The sequence below is a fragment of the Phocoena sinus genome, chromosome 10 (assembly GCF_008692025.1).
Source record: "Phocoena sinus isolate mPhoSin1 chromosome 10, mPhoSin1.pri, whole genome shotgun sequence".
Taxonomy (NCBI): Eukaryota; Metazoa; Chordata; class Mammalia; order Artiodactyla; family Phocoenidae; genus Phocoena; species Phocoena sinus.
In genome coordinates, this window is record NC_045772.1 from 78,635,728 (window position 1) to 78,658,969 (window position 23,242).

At 38.2% G+C, this 23,242-nt stretch overlaps 2 protein-coding genes across 2 annotated transcripts in view; both read left to right on the top strand.

Annotated features, from left to right (window-relative positions):
- Positions 1-8,447, top strand: part of OVCH1 (ovochymase 1) — a 63,378-nt gene extending 54,931 nt beyond the window's left edge. The window contains exons 22-26 of the mRNA XM_032646961.1: positions 493-664; positions 3,052-3,093; positions 4,081-4,305; positions 4,644-4,705; positions 8,310-8,447. Of these exons, the coding sequence (XP_032502852.1) occupies positions 493-664; positions 3,052-3,093; positions 4,081-4,305; positions 4,644-4,705; positions 8,310-8,447 (639 nt within the window). The remainder of the gene's footprint in view (positions 1-492; positions 665-3,051; positions 3,094-4,080; positions 4,306-4,643; positions 4,706-8,309) is intronic.
- A 763-nt stretch (positions 8,448-9,210) lies between these two features.
- LOC116761209 (chymotrypsinogen A-like) lies at positions 9,211-21,574 on the top strand. The gene is made up of 7 exons (XM_032646962.1): positions 9,211-9,328; positions 12,192-12,365; positions 14,111-14,378; positions 15,779-15,939; positions 19,195-19,293; positions 20,579-20,712; positions 21,291-21,574. The coding sequence occupies exons 1-7, from the start codon at positions 9,211-9,213 to the stop codon at positions 21,543-21,545; spliced, it is 1,209 nt and encodes a 402-aa protein (XP_032502853.1). The 3' UTR covers positions 21,546-21,574.
- The last annotated feature ends 1,668 nt before the right edge of the window (positions 21,575-23,242 follow it).

Here is a 23,242-nt window from a genome sequence, read left to right on the forward strand (position 1 = left end):
TATATTTTTTAGTCTGATAATGTGAGAAATGTTGTATGGAGAACACAAAGAAGATTTGCATCAAGTTCAAATTATGTAAGTGAAAGTATACCATAAGGGGCTAACATAAAATAGAATAAAATCTCACATTTAAGCCTTTAATTATTCAGACTATCAACAAATTGTTTTAAACTTATGCCAGGCCATGTTTAAAGCACTGAGGATTCACCCATGAACAAGACAGTCCCTGCCCTAGAAGAGTTTACAGTCTAGTGGGGGAGATAGTCAGTAATCTGTAAACAGAGAAGGACAGAGATTGTTGCTTATCACCCAGTTCTGCCATGATTAAGCCACTGCAGTAGCTGATGGACAGTGTATTCTGTGCTTCAGAGGGAAGAAACTAGGTGATAACAGGATGCTCTGTGCTTTGGAAAAGCAGGCCCCTTGCATAATTAGATGTATATCTCAGGAAGAATTTTAATGAACCCAGATTTTGCATTTTCCCATACACAGAAAAGCACTAAGATCATTAACTTCGGATCTCTGTTCTTTGTGACTAGCAGTAGTGTTTTATCAAGACATGTGCTTGACTGCACATATACCCTAGCCAAAATCACATTTAAGCTGGCTTCTCCCCCTATCTCTTCGGAACAGCTTCCTCAGAGCTACGGAGTGGTTGTCCTCAGTAAGACCCTGAGTAAAACAAACTCATAGCTCTTAGGTTGTGCATTTTTCTTTCAGTCAACTAATCAAATAATCTCATAGAAAAATATAGAGTGAAAAAACAACTATATTAAGTTTTGAAGGAGATATCTTATTTAGTTCAGTAAAGGATGGGCGTGGAATTCTAGGAAAACTTTAATTTCTTTGTTCTCTTACAGCAAAACACCTTTTTTTTTTTTTTTTTTTTTTTGTGGTACGTGGGCCTGTTACTGTTGTGGCCTCTGCCGTTTTGGAGCACAGGCTCTGGACACGCAGGCTCAGCGGCCATGGCTCACGGGCCCAGCCGCTCCGTGGCATGTGAGATCTTCCCAGAACAGGGCCCGAATCCGTGTCCCCTGCATCGGCAGGCGGACCCTCAACCACCACGCCACCAGGGAAGCCCAGCAAAATACCTTGAAATGTATTTCTACTCACTGTCTACCCTTTTACCCTTTCATTTTTTCTTGAATCCATTCCCATAAAGCTTCCTTTCTTACCATTCCCCAGACAGTGTTCTTGCCAAAGCTACCAGTGACCTCCAAAGGTTCAGATCCAACAGTCACTTCTCAGTCCTAATAGCTGCATTTGGCACGGATAAGCTCTTCTTCCTTCTGGAGTTTCATTTGTCATGGCCTCCAGGAAACCACTGTTTCTTGGCTATCCTCTTATTTCACTGGTCTCCTTGGAGTCTCTTGGCTGGTTGCACCTCCTTTTCTCTACTATTAAAAGTTGAGGTGTCCCAGGACCCAGTCCTTGACTTTCTTTTCTTCTCTGCCTGTAGTCACTCTTAAATGATCTCACCCAATCCCTAGTTTTAAATACCATCTTTACACAGATAACTCCCAAAGTGTATCTCCAGTCCCAACTTTTTTTTTTTTTTTTTTTGGTGGTTCGTGGGCCTCTCACTGCTGCGGCCTCTCCCGTTGTGGAGCACAGGCTCCGGACGCGTAAGCTCAGCGGCCATGGCTCACGGGCCCAGCCGCTTCGCGGCACGTGGGATCCTCCCAGACTGGGACACGAACCCGCGTCCCCTGCATCGGTAGGCGGACTCTCAACCACTGCGCCACCATCTGAACTACAGTGCTGTATATCCAATTGCCTCCTTCTTCATTTGGATATCTAATAAGCATCTCAAACTTAACATGACCAGAATTCAAGTCTTGATTTCCTACCCCTGTCTCCAAATTCTTCCTCCACCAATCTTCCCCACCTCAGTAGATGGCAACTACAGTTTAATAATTGCTCAAGCCATTATCTTGGTCATCTTTGACTTTTCTTCTCACATCTCTCATTGGATTTAGTTAATCTGTGGGCCTTCAGCAAAACTGATCTGGAATCCAACTACCTCTGAACATCACTATGACATTCTGATACAAGCCTTTTTTTAGTCTGTTTTACTCATAACAGCCAGAATAATCATTTTAAAAAGAATAATTCAGATCATGTTACTCCTCTGCTTATAATCTTTCAATATTTTCCCTGCTCACTCTTAGTAAAAGTCCTTACAGTGACCTATAAGATTCTATATGATCTGGCTCTTGGCTACCTCCTTGACTACTTCTCCTGCCATTTTCCCCAGTGCTCACTCTACACCATCCTTCCCGCTGTTCCCCAGACACACCAAGCATGCCCCACGGCTGTTATTTCCAAAATGTACAACATGCCTAGCAAATAGATGATGTTCAAGAATTGTTTGAATAAAGGAAATGACATCCTAGCTGGGGTAGATTAGTGAGTAGAGAGTAAGGAGGTAGCTCCCTATCTAATAAATGGGTAAGAAATACATCTGTTTTGCTTATATAAATCCCTTTGGCTTAGAGCTAAAAGATGAATAGAAGTCAACTCAGCACACTTCGTACACGTGTTCAATTTCTGTTTTCAGATAAACATAGAAAAGTTTTAGTGCAGACGTTTTTCTAACAACAGCAGAAATGTAACAGATTTACCCCATGTGTGAGGTTTGTTAAAGATCTGACTCATCATTCATATTCTTGAGATTACAAATTAAAATATATCAGTAGAAATTGTTATATCTATGTGAGTAAAATATATAAAACCATTAAAATGTATGTGCAATATTTAGTAGTATGGAAAAATATTCACAATTGGGGGGGTAGGGGAGGTTACAATGGTGTAAAATGAAATACAATTAAAAAATGTATATACTATAGCTTAGGAAAAAGCAGGAGTTACATTAAAATATGAGTATTGATTATAGGATGGGACTACAGGAGACTTTTATTTTCTCCTTTGAAATCTGTTTTTTTTTTTTTTGAAATTTTCTACAATGTAAATGTATCACTTAAACAAAAGAATAAAATATAAACTATTAAATAGGATATATTTACCTTGAATATTCTCTTATTCTAGATTCTGTGAAAGGAAAAATTAATGGTAAAGAGGATAAAGGAGGTAAGGAATTGGCTTCATTGTCTTGGCTTTGTTTACCTGATATTATGGAAATAAGAGTGAGGAATATCTTTGCTGCTAAACACTGTTTAGGAAGAAGTATACTCTGGCTGCTATCAAAAACTTTCAAGTGTTGTGTCCTTATTCTATTTGCTTTATAGTGAAATATGGACTTGTACTAGTTTTCTGAGTGTCAAACTTTGGGGGTGGTGGAGACCTGGGTCAGATCACAGAGTAGAGAGTAACAAGGTAGCGCCATATCTAATTAATGGGTAAGAAACACATTTTGTTTATGGGAGTTTCCCTAACAAATTTAATTCTATTATTCATTAACATTCTTTCCATATATTTTATGTCTTTTGGATTGTGCATGTATCTCTCTTTTTCTTTTTTGGCTGGGCCATTGCATAGTGAAACAAAAATGATAAGATTATTGATGAAGTAAATGTTTTTGGATGACATTAACTTTAGGTTAGATAATACCTAGAGCATTTGGAGTAAACCCAAAATGTCACTGAATTCCTCAATTCTCTTTTTGGTGTAGTAGCCCCTTGGCCCTTGTGAACCTTCATATCCTGGTTTTAACTATCTGAGAGTAATCCAAATTTCCCTACCAAATAAATGATTGTAATTTGAAGTGTAGGCTGCATTTTAGGAGTGTTTAATTTACTCAGGGATTTAGAAGATTGTGTGCTAAAAATGAGCAACAAAACTACATTGAAATGTAGACATGGTTGACTTAGTGGTTCACAGTTTGTGAATTAAAGTCAAAGAACTTTAACGTGTCTTCTTTTGGGAGGTGTCAGTTTTTCAAAACAAGTCATTTAAACCCTGTGTCACCATACACAAGAAGCTATGGAAGCAAAAAAAATAGTGATAGAACTTTATAAAAGTACACTATAGTTTAGGTTTTAATGACCTCGTTGTAGACATTAAAACCAGATCCTTCATTATTGTATTAAAGGTTTTTTTTTTTCTTTTTGCCTCAAGGATGTCCAGTATTGGATTTGATTCCAGTTAGCTCTATTGAGATCACATCTCCCAATTATCCTAACATTTATCCTAACATGCTGAACTGCACTTGGACTTTTTATTCTATGTCAGGAAATAAAATGAAAGCAGTGATTAAAGGCTTTATAACAGAAGAATCTTGGAACTGTGAATGGGATTACTTCAATATTTATGACGGACCAGATCAGCAATCAAGATTACTTGGTAAACTGAACTTTCTTAAATGTCCTGCACTGAGTGGCATTCATATAAGCATTTATATAATCATATATATGGAAACCATGACCTATATTTGCCTTTAGAATGATATCATTTGTTGTCAGTGATTCTCCATCAGATCCTTCATCAGAATCCTGAGTATTATTGAACACAATGGGATGAGCAGGAGGCCATACTCACTGGATCTTGACCTTTAACTCCAGCTCTTTTTGATTTCATCCAGTGATTCCTATCTCATTTTACCATTAGGGAGCACACTAATTTTGTTTTTCTCAGGAGGTCATATGTTTTAAGAGGTTTTATTTCCTAAACTTCATTTTTAGGTAACTTTTTGAAATTTGTTTACTCAGGTTTCATCCTCACAGTAAAGGTGGTTAGACCCAGCGTAAATTATTAAAAGGTAAAGGTCAATTAACTTGAATAATCTTTGGAGATTTATTGACCACATGGTGTCTACCATGTTTGGATGTCAGGCAATATCTTGCTCCAAGACTGACTCATAGAGGGAACTTTGCCAAAGATTTTGTAATTCAATATTGTATCACCTTCTCCAATCTCCAACCAGTTCTGCCAATCAGGACACCATTACAATCCACCTATCACAAAGGGCAAGAGGAGAGGTTTTTTGTTTTTTTTTTAATTTTTATAAATTTATTTATTTATTTTATTTTTGGCTGTGTTGGGTCTTCATTGCTGTGCGGGGGCTTTTCTCTAGTTGCAGCAAGCAGGGCTACTCTTTGTTGTGGTGTATGGGCTTCTCATTGTGGTGGCTTCTCCCGTTGCGGAGCACGGGCTCTAGGCACGCGAGCTTTAGTAGTTGTGGCATACGGGCTCAGTAGTTGTGGCCCATGGGCTCTAGGGTGCAGGCTCAGTAGTTGTGGTGCACGGGCTTAGTTGCTCCATGTGGGATCTTACTGGACCAGGGCTCAAACCCGTGTCCCCTGCATTGGCAGGTGGACTCTTAACCACTGCGCCACCACGGAAGCCCCTAGAGGAGAGTTTTTTTGTTTGTTTGTTTGTTTGTTTTTGTGGTACGCAGGCCTCTCACTGTTGTGGCCTCTCCCGTTGCGGAGCACAGGCTCCGGACGTGCAGGCTCAGCGCCCATGGCTCACGGGCCCAGCCCCTCCGCGGCATGTGGGATCTTCCCGGACGGGGGCACAGTCTCTCAACCACTGCGCCACCAGGGAAGCCCCAAGAGGAGAGTTTTGATGCTATCTTTTTCCAGGGACCTTAACCACTCCCATGATATTCTAGGATTTATAACTCCAGTAAGTTCAGCAATGTGCTTTGAAATTCCAAAGTTATCTAAATTTTTTCTTATCAACGAGTTTGGTTCCTGCCAAGGATTCTAAAGCAATTGAGAGTATGGAGGCGGAGGAGATACAAAATATCAAGCTATCAGTTCTCCATAAGATTATTATGAGGTGTCTATAGCATCCAACCATACAACCCTAACTCTTGTGAATGCCTTTCAACCAGAGACCCTTGGAACATACCTGGAGTTGAACAAGTTAGATTTATTACTCATTGTGGAGAGGGAAAACACATATCCTGGAAAACCATGCGTTGTTAAAAGGGTGGTAGAGAGAACCTATTACAGTACTTAGGCTTTGGTTGGGTAATTTTGGAGAAGGTCTAGAGAAGTGGACTTTGCTCTAGATTGCTTGCAGGAAGTGGGGCAATTTTATGATTGGGTATATCAATCATAGGGAGCCCTGACTAGAGTAAGGATAAAACTGTAATTGGTAAAGACGTAGCAAGCTCTCATTTCAGCCATGAGAGGTCAATGTTTGATATTTTTGTTGGTTACAGATGACCTTGTTTTTGTCTCATTTTATCATAGATTCAGAGTCTTGTCTGATGTTGATATCCTGTGAGATTGTTTATGTCCAACAGGAGAACACAGTCCAGCTGTGAGTGTTGGACCAGTTCTTGGATGTCAGGGCTGCATTTCTCTTTCTCACTCTTTAGTATTCCTCAACCTGACAACATTATTCCTCTTTAAAAGTTCTGATTAATCAAAAATTCATGGGTGTCAAAAGATTACAAATGAGACAACTAATATTTCTATAATTAGCTTATACAATTCTATTTAAAAGTGAGGACACTATCACTAGTTTGCTAGTTTATACAGTTTTATTTCATATACTTTTATGTACTTACATAGTTTTTTTTTTTTTTTTTTTTTTTTGTGGTACGCGGGCCTCTCACTGCTGTGGCCTCTCCCATTGAGGAGCACAGGCTCCGGACGCGCAGGCTCAGCGGCCATGGCTCACAGGCCCAGCCGCTCCGCGGCACGTGGGATCTTCCCGGACCGGGGCACGAACCCGTGTCCCCTGCATTGGCAGGCGGACTCTCAACCACTGCGCCACCAGGGAAGCCCTACTTACATAGTTTTAGTTCAGTGAAATATGCAATTTCTATAAGCATTGTTAAACTGTTGAACACTGAGCCCCATTGCTACTCTCCCAGCTAGTTAGAAGGGCTAGCCCATATATGGAACCACATTGTCTATATTCTCTTAGTTATCTTTTCTTACTAAATCTTTTTGCTCACCTAAATAGAATTTATCAGTTTTTAGCTAGTTTTTAATTATTTCTGTGAATGTAAATGGAGTGGTACACAGCCTCCAAGTTGTCTTCATTGCAATGCTTTTATAATATTTTAATGAAAAGAACTTAGCAAAATTAACATTCATCTGGTCTTCCTCCTTCCATTTACCCCATGAAGGTAAGACATCAGTAACCAGTAAACACCATATTAAACGTACAGGTTAAATTCATTCATGACTGGGCATTTTCTAATGTGATAGGCACCTTGAAGGAACAATGGTAAACAATTCAGAAATGATCACTGCCACCTTCTTTTGGGAAGACAGATGATAAAGAAGAAGAAAACTAGTAACAGTATTTAACAATAAATAACAATCAAGTAATTATTGATTGTCAACGTAATCTGAAGGAAATAAGTTGCAGCAGAAGTATGGAATAATAGTGGGTAAACAGTTGCTTTAGTTAATATGGTCACAGAAGATTCAAAGAATGAAAAGGAAACAGCCAGGCAAGGCCAGAATAGCAGGTGCCGAGGTGTCTCGTACCTATCTGACCTTACCTCCTACAATTCTCCCTCTCCTTCACCCAAAACCAGGCACACTGGCTTCTTTATTCTTCCTCAGACTAACCGACCATATTCCTGCTTGGCCCCAAGGTGACTTCAAGGTTCACTTCCTCAGTTCATTCAGGTGTCTGTTCAAATGTTACCTAATCTAAGGCCTCTTCTATCACACAATCTAAATAACCCTCCTCCACTTTTCCTTCTTGGCATTTATCATGACCTGGAAGCGTATATGTCAATATTTATTTGTTTAGAATCTGTTTCCCTCCACCAGAATGAAGATTTCCTGAGAGCAGGACTTAGTCTCTTGTTCGCTGCTGTATCTCCAGCGTCTAGAGCACTCCTAACACTTAGTAAATATTTGATGAAAAAATAAGTGAGAAAATGGCCTTGCAGGTGGGAAGAGCTTGGTAACTTGGGAAACTGTCAGAGGTCAGAGTTGCTGGAGATTGAGTGAGTACAGACAGGAATGAGGTGAGGTTGTAGAAGATGGAGGCTTTGCCTAGTTGTGCAGCTCAGGTTATGCTAAGGAGTTTGGATTTTATGCCAATCCAATGGGAGGTCATTAAAGGTTTTTGACAGGGGACTAAGTTGAGGGCTGCTATGACTGCCATGTTGGGAGTGGATTTTAGGGTGACAGGGTGAATTATGTGTGCAGCTATGAGGCTATCATGGTAATCTAGACCTACACCAATCCATGTTATAATCCATGTCTAATCCATGTTGTCATTTAAATTCAAATTAGTTAAAATGAAATGAAATGTGGTATTAGCCATACTTCAAGTGCTCAATTGCTACATGTAGTTTACCATACTGGACAGCACTCATATTAAACTTTACATCGTTGCAGAATGTTCTATTAGTACTGTTTTAGGTAATAGATAACGTTGCCTTGAAAGAGGATGGCAACAAAGGAGTACAAGTGACGTGGACAGATCTGGAGATAGAACTGATAGGATTTCTTGATGGATTGAATGTGGCATTAAATCTGCAGATCAAGGATGGCTCCTAAGTTATGGTATGAGGTTTTTGGAGGTGGTGGCATTTACAGAGATGGGAAATAGTAGAGGGAGAAATAGATTTGTGGGGAGAGATCTATCCATGTTAAATTTTTAATGACATGATACATCTAGGTTGAGTTAGCAACAGGGAGCTAGAAGTAGAACTCTTAAAGTTTGGGCTTGAGATATAAATTTGAGAGTTGTCAGCTTCTTATAAGTTTCCTTAAGTTATTCATTCTCTGACTTCATCAATTTCCTCTATCATTCTCATCAGTTGCAAACACATTCTAGTATTACCCATAATTCAAAACAAAACAGAACAAGAAATTTAGCTGTTGCCCCATTTCTCTGCTTCTGACAGAAAAATATCTCACTTTCTTAGAGGGTGATGGATATAGAAAGTTTATGGGATTAATGGCGAGAAGGTCATGGAGAGAGCAAACAATTACAGCAGGGAAATACTAATGGATTAGGATAGATAGGAGTGGTGATTTAGAAAGTAGGATGTTTGAAATCAAAATTTCAGAAATCTCAAATGATTACAGAATTTCAGAGCAGTGTTGGTAAAGAATGATAAGATAAAAGAAATAAGTTCCCTTGTGTGGTCAAATTTAGGGTTGGCACTGAGCTGGCATTCACTAGCTCAGTCTTACAAATCGTCATAGTCAATGTCCAGTCTGTCTGGCTGTTGCTCCTGCCACACTGGCTATTAAATATCATCCTTGTTCAAGCAACAATTTTAAGGAACATTAACAAACTGGAACACAGAACATAATGGCCAGGATGCTGAAGGGTGTGGACACCTGGGCATGTTTATCTTGGAGAAGAGAGAAGGATCATAATTTCTCCCCTTCAAATATTTATGGAATTCTCATAGAGACTCTCAGGCCAGGTATGAAACTTGTTCTGCCTAGTAATATCTAATAGTTATTGAATGTTTACCATTATTCAGGCATAGTCTTAAGAACTTATAACTCTTAATCTTCTTAATAGTCATATGGAGGTAGGTTACATTATCCTCATTTTAAATATAAGGAAACATAAATATATTGAGTAACTTGCCTCCAGTGACATAACTAGTAAGTAGAGAAAGTTGGATTAAAGCCCAAGCACCCTGATTCAAACACTTATATCCTTGGCCAGTCCACTAACCATGTGGCCATCATTACACTGATGGCTTTTTTTTTTTGTTTGCCGTACACGGGCCTCTCACTGTTGTGGCCTCTACCGTTGCGGAGCACAGGCTCCAGATGCGCAGGCTCAGCGGCCATGGCTTGTGGGCCCAGCCGCTCCGCAGCATGTGGGATCCTCCCGGACCGGGGCAGCAACCCGTGTCCCCTGCATCGGCAGGCGGACTCTCAACCACTGCGCCACCAGGGAAGCCCACACTGATGCCTTTTGATTCAACATGAGCAAGAACTGTCAAGCAATTAGAACTGTTCAAAAAGAGAAAATGCTCGTAAGTTCCATGTAATATCTTCAAATCCAGGTTTCATATGTCCAAGGGTATTTTAGAAGGAACTCCGTGTTAGGGGCTTCCCTGATGGCACAGTGGTTAAGAATCCGCCTGCCAATGCAGGGGACATGGGTTCAATCCCTGGTCCGGGGCAGATCCTACATGCCGCAGAGCAACTAAGCTTGTGTGCCACAACTACTGAGCCTGCGCTCTAGAGCCTGTGAGCCACAACTGCTGAAGCCCGTATGCCACAACTACTGAAGCCCACGTGCCTAGAGCCTGTGCTCCACAACAAGAGAAGCCATTGCAATGAGAAGCCCGCTCACCACAACTAGAGAAAGCCTGCACAGAGCAACGAAGACCCAACGCAGCCAAAATTAAATAAATTTAAAAAAATTTAAACAAGAAGGAACTCCACGTTATATGAAAGATTGAACTAAATTATCACTAAGATTCTATATTTAACCTAGTTCCTTACTTCTCATTCAGCCACCCATCTTAAACCTACACATTTTGTAAATGTCTTATCTGCATTTCTATCTAAGCCATTAATAGAAATACTGTACTTCGCAAAACCAAGGATAGAACCATTTTCATACCATTAAGACCTTCCCTTCAGGTTAACATTGTATGGTTATTTAATCAGCTGTGAAACTTCCTAGTCATATAATTATCCACTTACATTTTATATCTGTTCACAGGGACATCATAAAGTTCTCTATTAAGTGCTTCACTAAAATCAAGATTCATTAAGTTTATCTCATTCTCCCTAGCCACCATCTAATTAACTCTTTCCAAAAATTAAATTAGGTTAATTTAATATGGCATGTAAAGGATCACATGCTGGTTGCTCGTGACCACTGATTCCTTCTTTAAGTGTTCAAAACCCATCTGTCTAATAATTTGCTGTAAAATTTTGCTGAGGTTTATTTTTATTTAACAAACACTTATAATGCTTCATAAATACAACTTCATATAATTCCATGTGAGTATTTTTTTAATCTCCATTATACAGATGAGAAAACTGAGGCAGAGAGATAGGTTAAATAACTTGCCTAGGGCTACATAGCTAATAAATGGCAGAACTAGCCCAAACCAGTAGTTTGGATATAGAATCTGAGCCCGTAAGGACTAAGCTACACTACTTCACTGATACAAGACTTTGGAAATCCTCTAGCCTCCTTGTTTTTCTCTGTCTCCTACCCATCCCCCTCTGCCAACTCCCAATCTCCTTTTTGAAAAACAGAGTAACATTTTCCCATTTCCATTATTTTAAAACTTCCAGAGTGTTAGCTGACTCTATGCAGAATGCCTTTACTTGACATGGTGTATCCCAAAAGTTCCCCATCACATCCAATTCACCAAACAGATTCTCTGAGCATGAGAATGATGTAGAGATTAACTATTGCCCTATTCCCCATCTTTCTCAGATTTCTTAGATAACATTATCTTTAAGAGAAATACAGTAGTGTATCATTGTTTTATCTTGAGAGAATTTAAGTTACAGCCTGTACAGATAAATTACAGCAAATGGCCCCTCACTATCAGGACCATCTTTGTGACAACTTTTGTGTTTCTGAATTAGGAAAGGATCATCATTAGTCTGTATTTAGGCAGCCTGTGTGTCTTAGTCAGTTTTGGCTACTATAACAAAAATGCCATAGTTTGGGTAGCTTAAATAACAAACATTTATTTCTCACAGTTCTGAAGACTAGAAGTCCAAGATTTGGTGTCTGGTGAGGGCTTGCTTCCTGGTTCATAGCCATCTTCTTGCTATATCCTCACATGGCAAAAAAAAGCTGGGGGGGGGTGGTTTGAGAGCTCTCTGGGGTCTCTTTTATAAGGGTTTATAAGGCTCCACCCTCATAATCAAATCATGTCCCAAAGGCCTCACCTACTACCATCACATTAGGGATTAGGGTTTCTACATATGAACTTTGGGAGTATGCAAACTTTTGGTCCATCGTGCTGTTCCATTACTTCTATTTCTCTGTCCATTTATCTTCATCGAAATGCCTCTACCTATCCTTATGACCAAAGATTGCCATATAATTATATATCATTTCCAAAGCAATTGCTAGCCCAGTCTTTTCCCTTTATCTTTGAAAATCTGTACCCTTTTATCGTTTCAATCAAATCATGAGTTTCATCCCACAAATCTTGATCTTACATTATTGATAATCATTCCTTTGTCAAGATTTGTTTGGAATTTAATGTCCCCTCTCTCTCTTCTCCCTCTTTTACCTATGTAACTACACAGGAAGAGTATTTTAATTATCGAGTATATCTTGCATTGCAGCTCATTTATGTGGCTCCAAGAAAGAATTTGCCTTGATATCCAGTGGTGCTTACCTAACTGTGAATTTTAAGACTGATGAATCTGTGGGAGAAAGAGGTTTTAAACTTATTTTGGAAGATATGACTCAGAAGCAATCACAGAAAAGCAATATCGGGATCCAACTGCCTATTAATGGTAAGAAATTGTTTTAAAACTTTTATTAAAGCAGGTACCATATATGCCTTAAAGTAGAATCTGGGGCCCACTGATTTAGGAGTCACTGGTAGTCAGTCACCTTGCTCTAATACTAAAAATAGGATAACTTCATTTCCAACCATTCCTTAAGGCATGAGAATTTGGTGGTTCAGGTAGATCATGTGAGGTAATAAGGTTAATTGAGGTGAGTATGTGTCTATATGTGTGTATGTTATTTTTATTTAAGAAATAATGATAAACATAAAAGTCAGTCAGTTGCTATTTAAAAGATCCACTGGGGCCATTCAGGCTGAAACAAGGGTAGAGTTCAGTGTGTTTCCATGTCTCTGTTAACATATTTTTTATTAAGTAACTGCCTCCCCACCCCCATGAAGAGCCCTCAAAAGGAATATTTTAGCTGAACCTATACTAACTTCTCTGCATAAAATAGAAACAAATGTGCTGATTTTTATATACTTATCCTATCTAATTTTAAGCTAGAATTCCATTAGTTGTGCTTAAGACTAAGAAACCTAATGAATCTATTATTAGGAGATTTTCTTGATTGGAGTGTAATTGCAGGAAGAATTTAATCCATGTGAACGCAAAGTTCTTTTTGATGTCGCTCTGTCTTTCCTAGGAGAGTGGTGAATGGGCTCTCCTAAGAATCCTGGATTTGAGCTGTAGACTACTGAACCACATCACCCTATAGGTGTGATTTTTAATTGTTAAAGGGATGCTCGCCCAATTGACCCTTCTTCTGTGTCCATTGCTTTTGTCTTTCATCACTATATCTCTAAACAGACCCTTTATTCTCACAGTAAAAATATTTAGCCTCATTTCTTTTTTTAAGTATTTTAAAGTAAGTTGAATACTAATAAAATATTGCTGTTATACATGTGTACAAACAGCCCAAAAGTCTGAGTTACTACATATAATGTGGATTACAAATGCAATAAAAAACATGCAGTAATGCAGTAAACCTCAATGCACTAAAAACATGTTTGAGTAAATACCTTTTGTGGGGTTTTTCTCCCTAAAACCTAGGATAATCTTAATTCTGAAGAGTCTGCATATTTTTTAGGCATATGTATTTAAAAGGAAGAGGGAATCCATGTGTTATACATATCTGAAAAGAAATTAGAAATGAGTTTTGACATAAGGATTGGATAAACACAAATCCACTATGCTAGAAACTTTTTGTTTTAAATAGATTTCTAGTGTAAAAAAAATCTCAAGTAAAGAATTCACAAGTGATCATATCTTATCATTCTGAAATTATATGGCTATGGAGAGGCTTAATTTTCTTTATATTTAAGTCTCTTGTTATTCCCTGGTAAATTTCTTTATAAATCTGAGAATGGAGTAAACACATTGGTAGAAATTTCCCCTATGCTTTTCCTTTATATAAACGTTTTATTTTGAAGTATTTTGATGTGTCTAGATATGTTATACTGGGATAACACAAATGATGCCACAGAAAGAACAATTTCCAGTAATTTCATGATTAAGTGCAATACTTTTTTAAAAATTGATTTGTGTTCTGATTCGTCTAAAGACGTATATATTAATGGTTTAGTTAACTATTGATTTTTACTCATTTAAAAGCAATGGAAGAAAAGATGAGTCTCATCTCTTGCAAAGAATCCTAGTTTTGAACCTACAAAAGAAATAAATGCCTCCATTCTGAGACTTTAATAGACTTTCACAAGTATTGCTATCTGATGTTTTGTTACTTTTCTAAGGGCTAACAGTAGAAAACAATACCAGAAGACAGCCAGCCCAAGACAAATGTGGAATTCCTGTTGTTGACCCATTTCTCATGGAAGGATCTGAGAGGAATACAAACGTGTTGCCAGCCAAGCTTGGGAAGCCCAGAGTGGTTGGTGGCCGTGCCGCCCCTGCGATGTCGTGGCCCTGGCTGGTCAGTCTGCAGTACCAAGGACAGCATTACTGTGGAGGTGCTCTGATTGGGAGACAGTGGGTCCTGACAGCGGCACACTGCAACTTCAGGTGTGTGCCCAAGTGGTGCAGGGTTGGGGACAGCAGGGCGGTGCGGAGCTATTTGAGGGTCCACAGCGGGTGCACTCCTTCTGTTCTCCCCATGTCACAAGAAACATTAAGCATCAGCTCCCACTGATACAGTCCCCATCTTGCAAATGAATGAACGTGTTAGGTTTATGAAATTTTCTGTGCTTCACTAATACACTTACTACTAATAGCTTTTAATTTTAAAAGCAGCTTCCTGCCTCTAGGTATAATTTAATTAATAAGTAACTAACAACACCCCCCCATCCATAAAAATGAAGGTAATGATGTCTCAACATTTTTGCATCAGTCTCTCAGCATGGTGCCCAGAGCCGAGGGGCTGCTCAAACGTGGCTTCCTTTCCTCCTTGCTCTCCTCTACGGACTGTCTGGTGATCATACCCAGTCCTGAAATAAATGTGTAAAGTTTCAAAGAATTTTAAAGAATGTCCTTTAAAGGAATTTTTTTTTCTTTGACTTTATCTGAATCTTGGTCTCAATGTAATATGGAAATATCTGAAAACTCCTTCCTCAAAGGAGTCTTAGCTTGACGTTTTTAATATTATCTCCCAGAAGTAGTGAGACAGTTGACATTGTCATACAATGTCCCATAGCTGAATAAGTAGATATGACATTTTCAGGGTCCCTAAAATTGGCTTTATAATGAAAGCATCTGCTCAAATAACATGGTGAGCAGGAAGCTTCAATGAACCGAAAACTCAATTTCTTTAGCATTCCCCAAGTCTTACTTTTGATATAGCTAAATCACAAGAAGGCATCCTTATTAGGGCAGTTTTCAGACTTTCATGTGCTTAAAGTTACCTGGGGAGTTTGCTATAAACAGAATCTTAGAATATTAATCCTGAAATTTGATTTGCTGAGTTATGTCTGGGATTCTGCATTCTTTATACACATGCCAGATTTAATGCATGTGGTCCCTAGACATTTCTTTGAGAAACATCGTATTAGGGAGTAGAGTCACTATAACTTTCAGGATAGTTTCAGTGACCATCACATAAGTACATTATATAATGCATAATAATACATAAAATCATTATCTTGAGGCATCATGAATCTTAATTGTCAAAAATATATTGTACTAAATCATTTTATTTGATGTTATGAAGGCAAGAAAGTAGATACTTTAAAAATTTTCTCAAGGATTGAATTAATCAGAAACTCCCATTTTCTAAGAATTCAGGATAATAAGGATATTAATGTGGATTAAAAATTTTAAAGAAAGTTTTGGGGACTAGATTTTGGCAATAATATAATTGGAGTATAGAAGCAAAAAAAATGTTAAAGAATACATTCTTAGTAATTCTGAAAAGTGATGGCCTCATTAAAAGTGGTATCTATTTCCTCACTCCCTTTTCTTATGACAAGTACTGTCACAGACCACCTGGTAATAGGAAGAAGTTACCTGTGGAACACACGAAATAGAGATTTGATACCAGTGAAAGCTGTATACACTCACCCCAGCTTCACACAGTTTCCTCCCAATGATGACATATGCTTGCTGCATCTGGAAAACCCTGTTGAACTAGGTCAGTATGGATAACTCTTTTCCATATTTTGAACCTTTTATCTTCCATCTTGCTTAGAAGTGCTGCATGTACTTTTGAAGTTAAATAATTATTTTAAAATTTTCTTACATTCTAAGATACTTTCTCTAAAAGCTGAAGTATCTGCATAAACATTTTACTGTTATGTGCATTTAATTGACAGAGGTCTAGAGAAGATTTCAGAGAAGTATGTTTTTAACTTTGTCCTATATATTCTCCTGAGACGCTTTATGTTCTATGAGGTTATCCCAAATACTTGGAACATCAGTTTGAACCACCAGATGTTTAATTTTCTGTGCCTTCATAACTTAGTAAAATCTTGGTTTTTAAAAAAATGTTTACTTAAGCCAAAGCTAAGTGAAACGGAGGCATTGTTAATCCTGGCTCTGTCAGGAAGTAGCCATGTGATCTTGGGCATGTTATATAACTTCTGTGACCTTAGCTTTACCGTTTGTAGAAAGGGAATGGCAGTAACCCACCTACCTACTTAGCACAGGTGAGCATTCAGTGGGAAGGTGTATTGGGGGGAATGTAACTAAGATCTGTGGATAGTTCCCACTTTCACACCCAAGCCTTTCCATGGCATCACAGGGATCTGGGACAGTTTTCTTCCTTTGCTCCAGTTCTCTCCTCTGTTTCTGCCTATAGACCTCCCTTTGTATGTCTTTTCGGTGCATTCATCCTACAAACCCCCAATCATGGTTCAGTCTACCATTTGCTTTTTATACTTTTAAAACTGAGTCAGTGAGAGCATTTAGAACAGTGCTTCTTAACCTTGACTACGCATTATCATCCTCTGAGTTGCTTTAAAAACAAAACAAACAAAACTATCAGCCCAGATGCATTTTGGAACAATTAATTACAATCTCAGGATTGGAGCTCTGACATCAATATTTTTTCTCTTTATCCTGCTTCTTAAATTTATTTTTAGTTAAACTTTCAATGCTGAGGTAATTGTAGATTCACATGCAGTTATAGGGAATAGTACAGAGAAACCAAAGTACTTTTTAACCTGGTTTTCACGAATGGTAACATCTTGCAGGATTTGACATTGATATAGTTGAGATACAGAACATTTTTGTCACCATAAGGATCGATACTGTTGCCCCTTTATAGCCACACCCATTTCCTTCCTCCCCACTCCACCCTCCCCACCCAGACTTCTGTCAACCACAAATCTGTTCTGTTTCTATAATTTTGTCAATTCAAGAGTGTTACATAAATGGAATTATATAATATGTAACCTTTTGGGATTGACTTTTTTCCTGGGCATAACATCCTGGAGCTTCATTTATGTGGTTGCATGTATCAGTAGTGCATTCCTTTTAATAGCTGAGTAGTGTTCACAGTATGAATGTTTAACCACTCGTAACGTTTAACCATTCATTTGTTGAAGAATATCTGGGTGGTTTCTAGCTTTTATATGTTACAAATAAAGCTCCCACGAACATTCGTGTAAAGGTTGTTTCCTTTTTTTAATTTAAATAATGCTGGATTGACTATCCTTATGTGTACATTTTTCCAGGTCTATGATTGCCTTAAGATAAATTTCTCGGAAGCAGAAATGCTGGATTTAGGGCATAACTGTTTTCAAGACTCTTGACATATTTCTAAGTTATAAACACAGCTGGATGTGGAGTACAAGTCAATACATCCCCCTCCTCCATCCTGCCAAATGATGCAATCTGGCAATATCTGTCAATTTTTAGTGTGTGCCCTGTGGTCCAGCAACTCAGTCATCCAGGAATACTGGCACAAATGCACAGATGCATGATCTTGGAAACTTGATGCAGCTTATAAGGGAAAAAATTAAAAGTCTAAATGTTTTCCAATGGGATTTAGTAAATCGAGGTACATTCATTATCTGAATACCATATGCTATTAAAAAGAATGATGTAATAATGATGCCATGTAAATGGCATGATCATAATCTAGTAAATGAAGAATATCAGAATAAGAAAAATGGCTGATTAAAAATATGTTGTTAGTAGGAAAATGTTATTTAGCTCAAGGAAATTTGGGAGAAGATACGATAGAGCAATGATTATCTGTGAAGGCAGAATAACATAAGATTTGGCACACGCGTAGAGAGGTGAGTAGGAAAAGAATAGACAAGTTACAAACAGTTTTATGTAATTTTATTAAGAGATAGCAGTAGAAATAAAGAACATATCACTGATATAAATGGCCTATAATAGCAGATATGCTGACACATTTAAGTATGTAAAAATCTGGATGAAAATGAAGTTAAATAGCCTGGGAAAACAAACACAAGAGCACTGCAGTGTGTGTGTGTGAGTGTGTGTGTGTGTGGCATATATACACACAGACACACAAACCCACAATATTTATATATACACAGATTTTGGTGATAAGAAAAAATGTAAATGTTTAAATGTATAATGTATCAATATATTTTATAATAACCTGTGGAGATAGAATTAGATATAAAAATACTTTTTAGATATAAAAATACTTTTTAGCTGTAAAAATACTTTAACAGTTAAATTGCTACGTGTTTTTCCCCGTTCTTCATATAACATAGTTGAAAAGAGAAGACAATTATAGGGACTTCCCTGGTGGTCCAGTGGTAAGGAATCTGCCTTACAATGCAGGGCACTCGAGTTCAATCCCTGGTCGGGCAACTAAGCCCGCGTGCCACAACTACTGAACTTGCGTGCTTCAACTAGAGAGCCTGCGTGCCACAAACTACAGAGCCCATGCGCCCTGGAACCCGAGAAAACCCACATGCCACAACTAGAGAGAAGCCCGCACGCCACAACAAAGAGCCCACGTGCTGCAACTAAGACCCGACACAGCCAAAAATAAATAAATAATAAATCTAAAAAGAAGACAATTATATTCTCCACTCTCATCTCAAATTCAACAAGGTGATGTCCTGAAGGCACATAGGCAAAAAGACAGATGCGCTTTAAAAAATGGTTATGGATGAGAAGCCCCACATTTCAGTGTAGGGCATGTGTTTCTGTTTTCCTAGGAGGATATGGAAATACCTGGAGCAAAGTGGTAACGTGTATTGGGATGATCCCCTCTGAGTAAATAATAGGTGGGATCTTCTGGAAGACTTTATTAAATTACAGGGTTAGAAAGGGTACTGTTAGGTCAAAGTAGGTATTTCTAGAGCCATCACTGAAGAGCAAACAGTATAGACAATGTTAATATGAATCTTACGGACTAACTGATATTTGCGTTTTTCTTTCTCATCCTTTTAATTAGGAAAGTTTGTATCTCCAATCTGTTTGCCAGGGAAAGATGATAAAATAAATTTACTTTCCAAATGTATGACTGCTGGATGGGGAATAACTGAACCTCATCGTGAGTATATTTTATTACCTCTTCTAAGATTAGAATCCAAACAAATATATGTGAAGTCTGAGTATACTGTTTACTCATTTTCAATTTTTCTGTATTTTTAATAGGAATGATAGTGGAAAATTTTTTTCATAATGGACCTAAAGGTGACTGGTTGGGCTTTAGGCCATCATATTCATTAATACAAGTTCACTGATACTTTTAAAAACTGTGTTGGTAAATATCTAGTGATGTTATTACCTAATACTTGTGTATGCACACACACACATAATTGTTTTCACAACAGTGTAGATATTTCTATTGTGAAAACCCATACTTGTATATGAGCCTATTCTTAAAGCTGTGAGGCATTTTTCTGAAATGATAGGCTGGTATAAAAGGTAAATGGGTAGATATGATATCACTTATACGTGGACTCTAAAATATGACACAAATGAACTTATTTATGAAACAGAAACAGACTCACAGACAGAGAGAACAGACTTGTGGTTGCCAAGGCGGGGGGTAGGGGAGAGTTGGAGTGGGAGTTGGAATTAGCAGATGCAAACTATTATATGTAGAATGGATAGACAACAAGGTCCTGTTGTGTAGCACAGGGAACTATATTCAATATCCCGTAATAAACCATAATGGAAAAGAATATGAAAAAATGTACATATGTAATAACTGAATCACTCAACTATACGTCAACTAAAAAAAAAGGTAAATGGGTAGAAAGATTATGTGCAGGTATTCTAGTCCGTATAAAGATCAAACTCATGACTCTGGTCTCACATACACCCTATTCTGCAAATGAATTAACTACCTACAAATATCCAATAAACTAAAGAGTTATTTAGAATGCAATTTCACTTGTCAGCTTCCAGTCAGTGTCAGCACTTAACCAGAATGTCTGCTCAGCAGAAGTCAAATCAAAAGAACGAGAATGTCATGAAACCGGTGAATTAAAGTATAGACTTAATATGTAAAAAATGTATATTGTTTGCTTTATCAACAACTGATTTGGGTGTAAACTTTGTCTTTTTTGCATAAAGTGATGTTTTTATATCTTCTGAGGACTATACTAAAGATAAAAGAACCCACATAAAATGTTTTTCATTCTTTCTGTTGTATAAGCCACTGTGGAGTGACTATATTAGTTTTTTAGAAGTCACCTAACAGCATCACTATAGTGCTGAGAGGGGAGAATGGGTGGGATTTAACCCTCGGAGTCTGTGTATATATAAGGCTATTTTTGTTTTATCCTTTAATATCATTTGCCTATGTGTTTTTATTCCTTTTCTACTAGAAGATGAATTTCCTAAAACTGTGCAGCAGGCAAAGGTACCACTGATTAGTAGTACATCTTGTCGAAGCTACTGGGGACTGGATATTAAAAATACCAATATATGCGGAGGGGCTGCAGGATCATCGTCCTGTATGGTAATGAAGGCCTGCATTGATGAGGGCAGGAGTTTTTTTCTCAGTGTGTCTTATGAATGGGTGTTTGCTGACCATAAAAAGGTATAAATGTATGGTAGTTTTAAAATGAAAAGTGAGAGGAGTAAGTACATTGCTAAATTGATGTACTGTGATTACCAATTTGATATTTTTGTGGATTCTATTCTCAAAAGGAATTACTTGTTCAACTGCTAGGTTGAACTATGTGAAACTGATAACTTTCAACTGTTTTTGATCCACAAAAAAATGATTTCTTGTGGTTCAACTTCATAGCTGTATTAGGTAGCTCAAACTACCTACTTCCAGTAGCACTGAAAATATAAAGATGCTTTCACGTAACTCAAAACCATCATTTAGTCATTTATATTAGATGCTTGAAACTTTCTGCATGGCATAGTCTATTGTCAGCATAAAATAAATTTATGCTAAATGTTTCTTTCAGCCTCGCCTTGAAAATGTAGATTTTGATCTGATTCAGAGATCTGTAACATCAGCCAACTACCTCAGTGGTTGTAGTTCCCTATGCTGTTATGAGCAGAAATCAGAGACGAGAGTGACTTACACACTGTTGGATCATCCCCTGCAGTTGGGGGTTAGTGTCAGCCATGAATCATGCAGCCAGAATGAACTTCCCTTTTTGCTGGTTGCAGGGAGATTCTGGAGGACCACTGCAGTGTGCCCAGGATGGGCAGTACAAGCTCATCGGTATTGTGAGCTGGGGCAGCAGTAATTGCCATCCTGCCGCACCAACGGTCTTCACCAGAATTTCTGCTTATAGAGACTGGATCACATCTGTCACTGGAGGAGAAGCATGATCACCGGAAGAGCAGCATGGTGGAATTGTGTTCCTAAGTGGGAAAGGAAATACATGACCGCCTACCTGAAAAATACGTCTCTTGTCATTGCTAAAAAACTCAATGTCACTTCCCCCAACCCTTGTCATTGAGGAGCTTGGATTTGGTGTGTACATACATTCAATATTAAACGTTGGTCACAGAAAGCTAATGTTGGTTCATGCCTCCTGGGAACTTACAATCTTAAATGTCATTAATTTCAGGTCTAGTGTACCATGTACTATATGTCAAATTTGAATACCATCATATATACTTTATACTTTATATATACCATCATTTATACTTTATATATATGATTTTTTAAATTTTAATATATATTTTTTTAATTTGGTTAACATTGGAAGATATGAAGGGAGATGTTATTCACTCCATATAATTCTTTTTTTTTTATTTTAAAGATTCTTTTAAGCTTTTTAAAAAATTTTATTTTATTTACTTATTTTTGGCTACACTGGGTCTTTGTTGCTGTGCGTGGGCTTTCTCTAGTTGCACCGAGCAGGGGCCACTCTTTGTTGTGGTGCGCGGGCTTCTCATTGCAGTGGCTTCTCTTGTTGAGGAGCACAGGCTCTAGGCACACAGGCTTCAGTAGTTGTGGCACGTGGCTCAGTTGCTTAATTGCTTAATTGCTCCACAGCATGTGGGATCTTCCTGGACCAGGACTCGAACTGATGTCCCCTGCATTGCCAGGCAGATTCTTTTTTTTTTTTTTTTTTAACATTTTTATTGGAATATAATTGCTTTACAATGGTGTGTTAGTTTCTGCTTTATAACAAAGTGAATCAGCTATACATATACATATATCCCCATATCTCTTCCCTCTTGCATCTCCCTCCCTCCCACCCTCCCTATCCCACCCCTCTAGGTGGTCACAAAGCACTGAGTGGATCTCCCTGTGCTATGCGGCTGCTTCCCACTAGCTATCGGTTTTACATTTGGTAGTGTATATATGTCCATGCCACTCTCTCACTTTGTCCCAGCTTACCCTTCCCCCTCCCCATGTCCTCGAGTCCATTCTCTAGTAGGTCTGCATCTTTATTCGTGTCCTGCCCCTAGGTTTTTCTGACCATTTTTTTTTTTTTTTAGATTCCATATATATGTGTTAGCATACAGTATTTGTTTTTCTTTCTGACTTCTTTCACTCTGTATGACAGACTCTAGGTCCATCCACCTCACTACAAATGACTCAATTTCGTTTATTTTTATGGCTGAGTAATATTCCATTGTATATATGTGCCACATCTTCTTTATCCATTCCTCTGTCGATGGACACTTAGGTTGCTTCCATGTCCTGGCTATTGTAAACAGATCTGCAATGAACATTGTGGTACATGACTCTTTTTGAATTATGGTTTTCTCAGGGTATATGCCCAATAGTGGGATTGCTGGGTCGTATGGTAGTTCTATTTTTAGTTTTTTAAGGAACCTCCATACTGTTCTCCATAGTGGCTGTATCAATTTACATTCCCACCAAAGTGCAAGAGGGTTCCCTTTTCTCCACACCCTCTCTAACATTTATTGTTTGTAGATTTTTTGATGACGGGCATTCTGACTGGTGTGAGATGATATCTCATTGTAGTTTTGATTTGCATTTCTCTAATGATTAGTGACGTTGAGCAGCTTTTCACGTGCTTCTTGGCCATCTGTATATCTTCTTTGGA

Excerpts from the sequence above, each read along its gene's own strand:
- LOC116761209 (XM_032646962.1), top strand. The coding sequence starts at position 9,211 with ATGGCCAGGATGCTGAAGGGTGTGGACACCTGGGCATGTTTATCTTGG. Across the intron at positions 12,366-14,110 it reads GATCCAACTGCCTATTAATG|GGCTAACAGTAGAAAACAAT; the intron begins GTAAGAAATTGT and ends TACTTTTCTAAG. Across the intron at positions 15,940-19,194 it reads GGAAAACCCTGTTGAACTAG|GAAAGTTTGTATCTCCAATC; the intron begins GTCAGTATGGAT and ends CCTTTTAATTAG.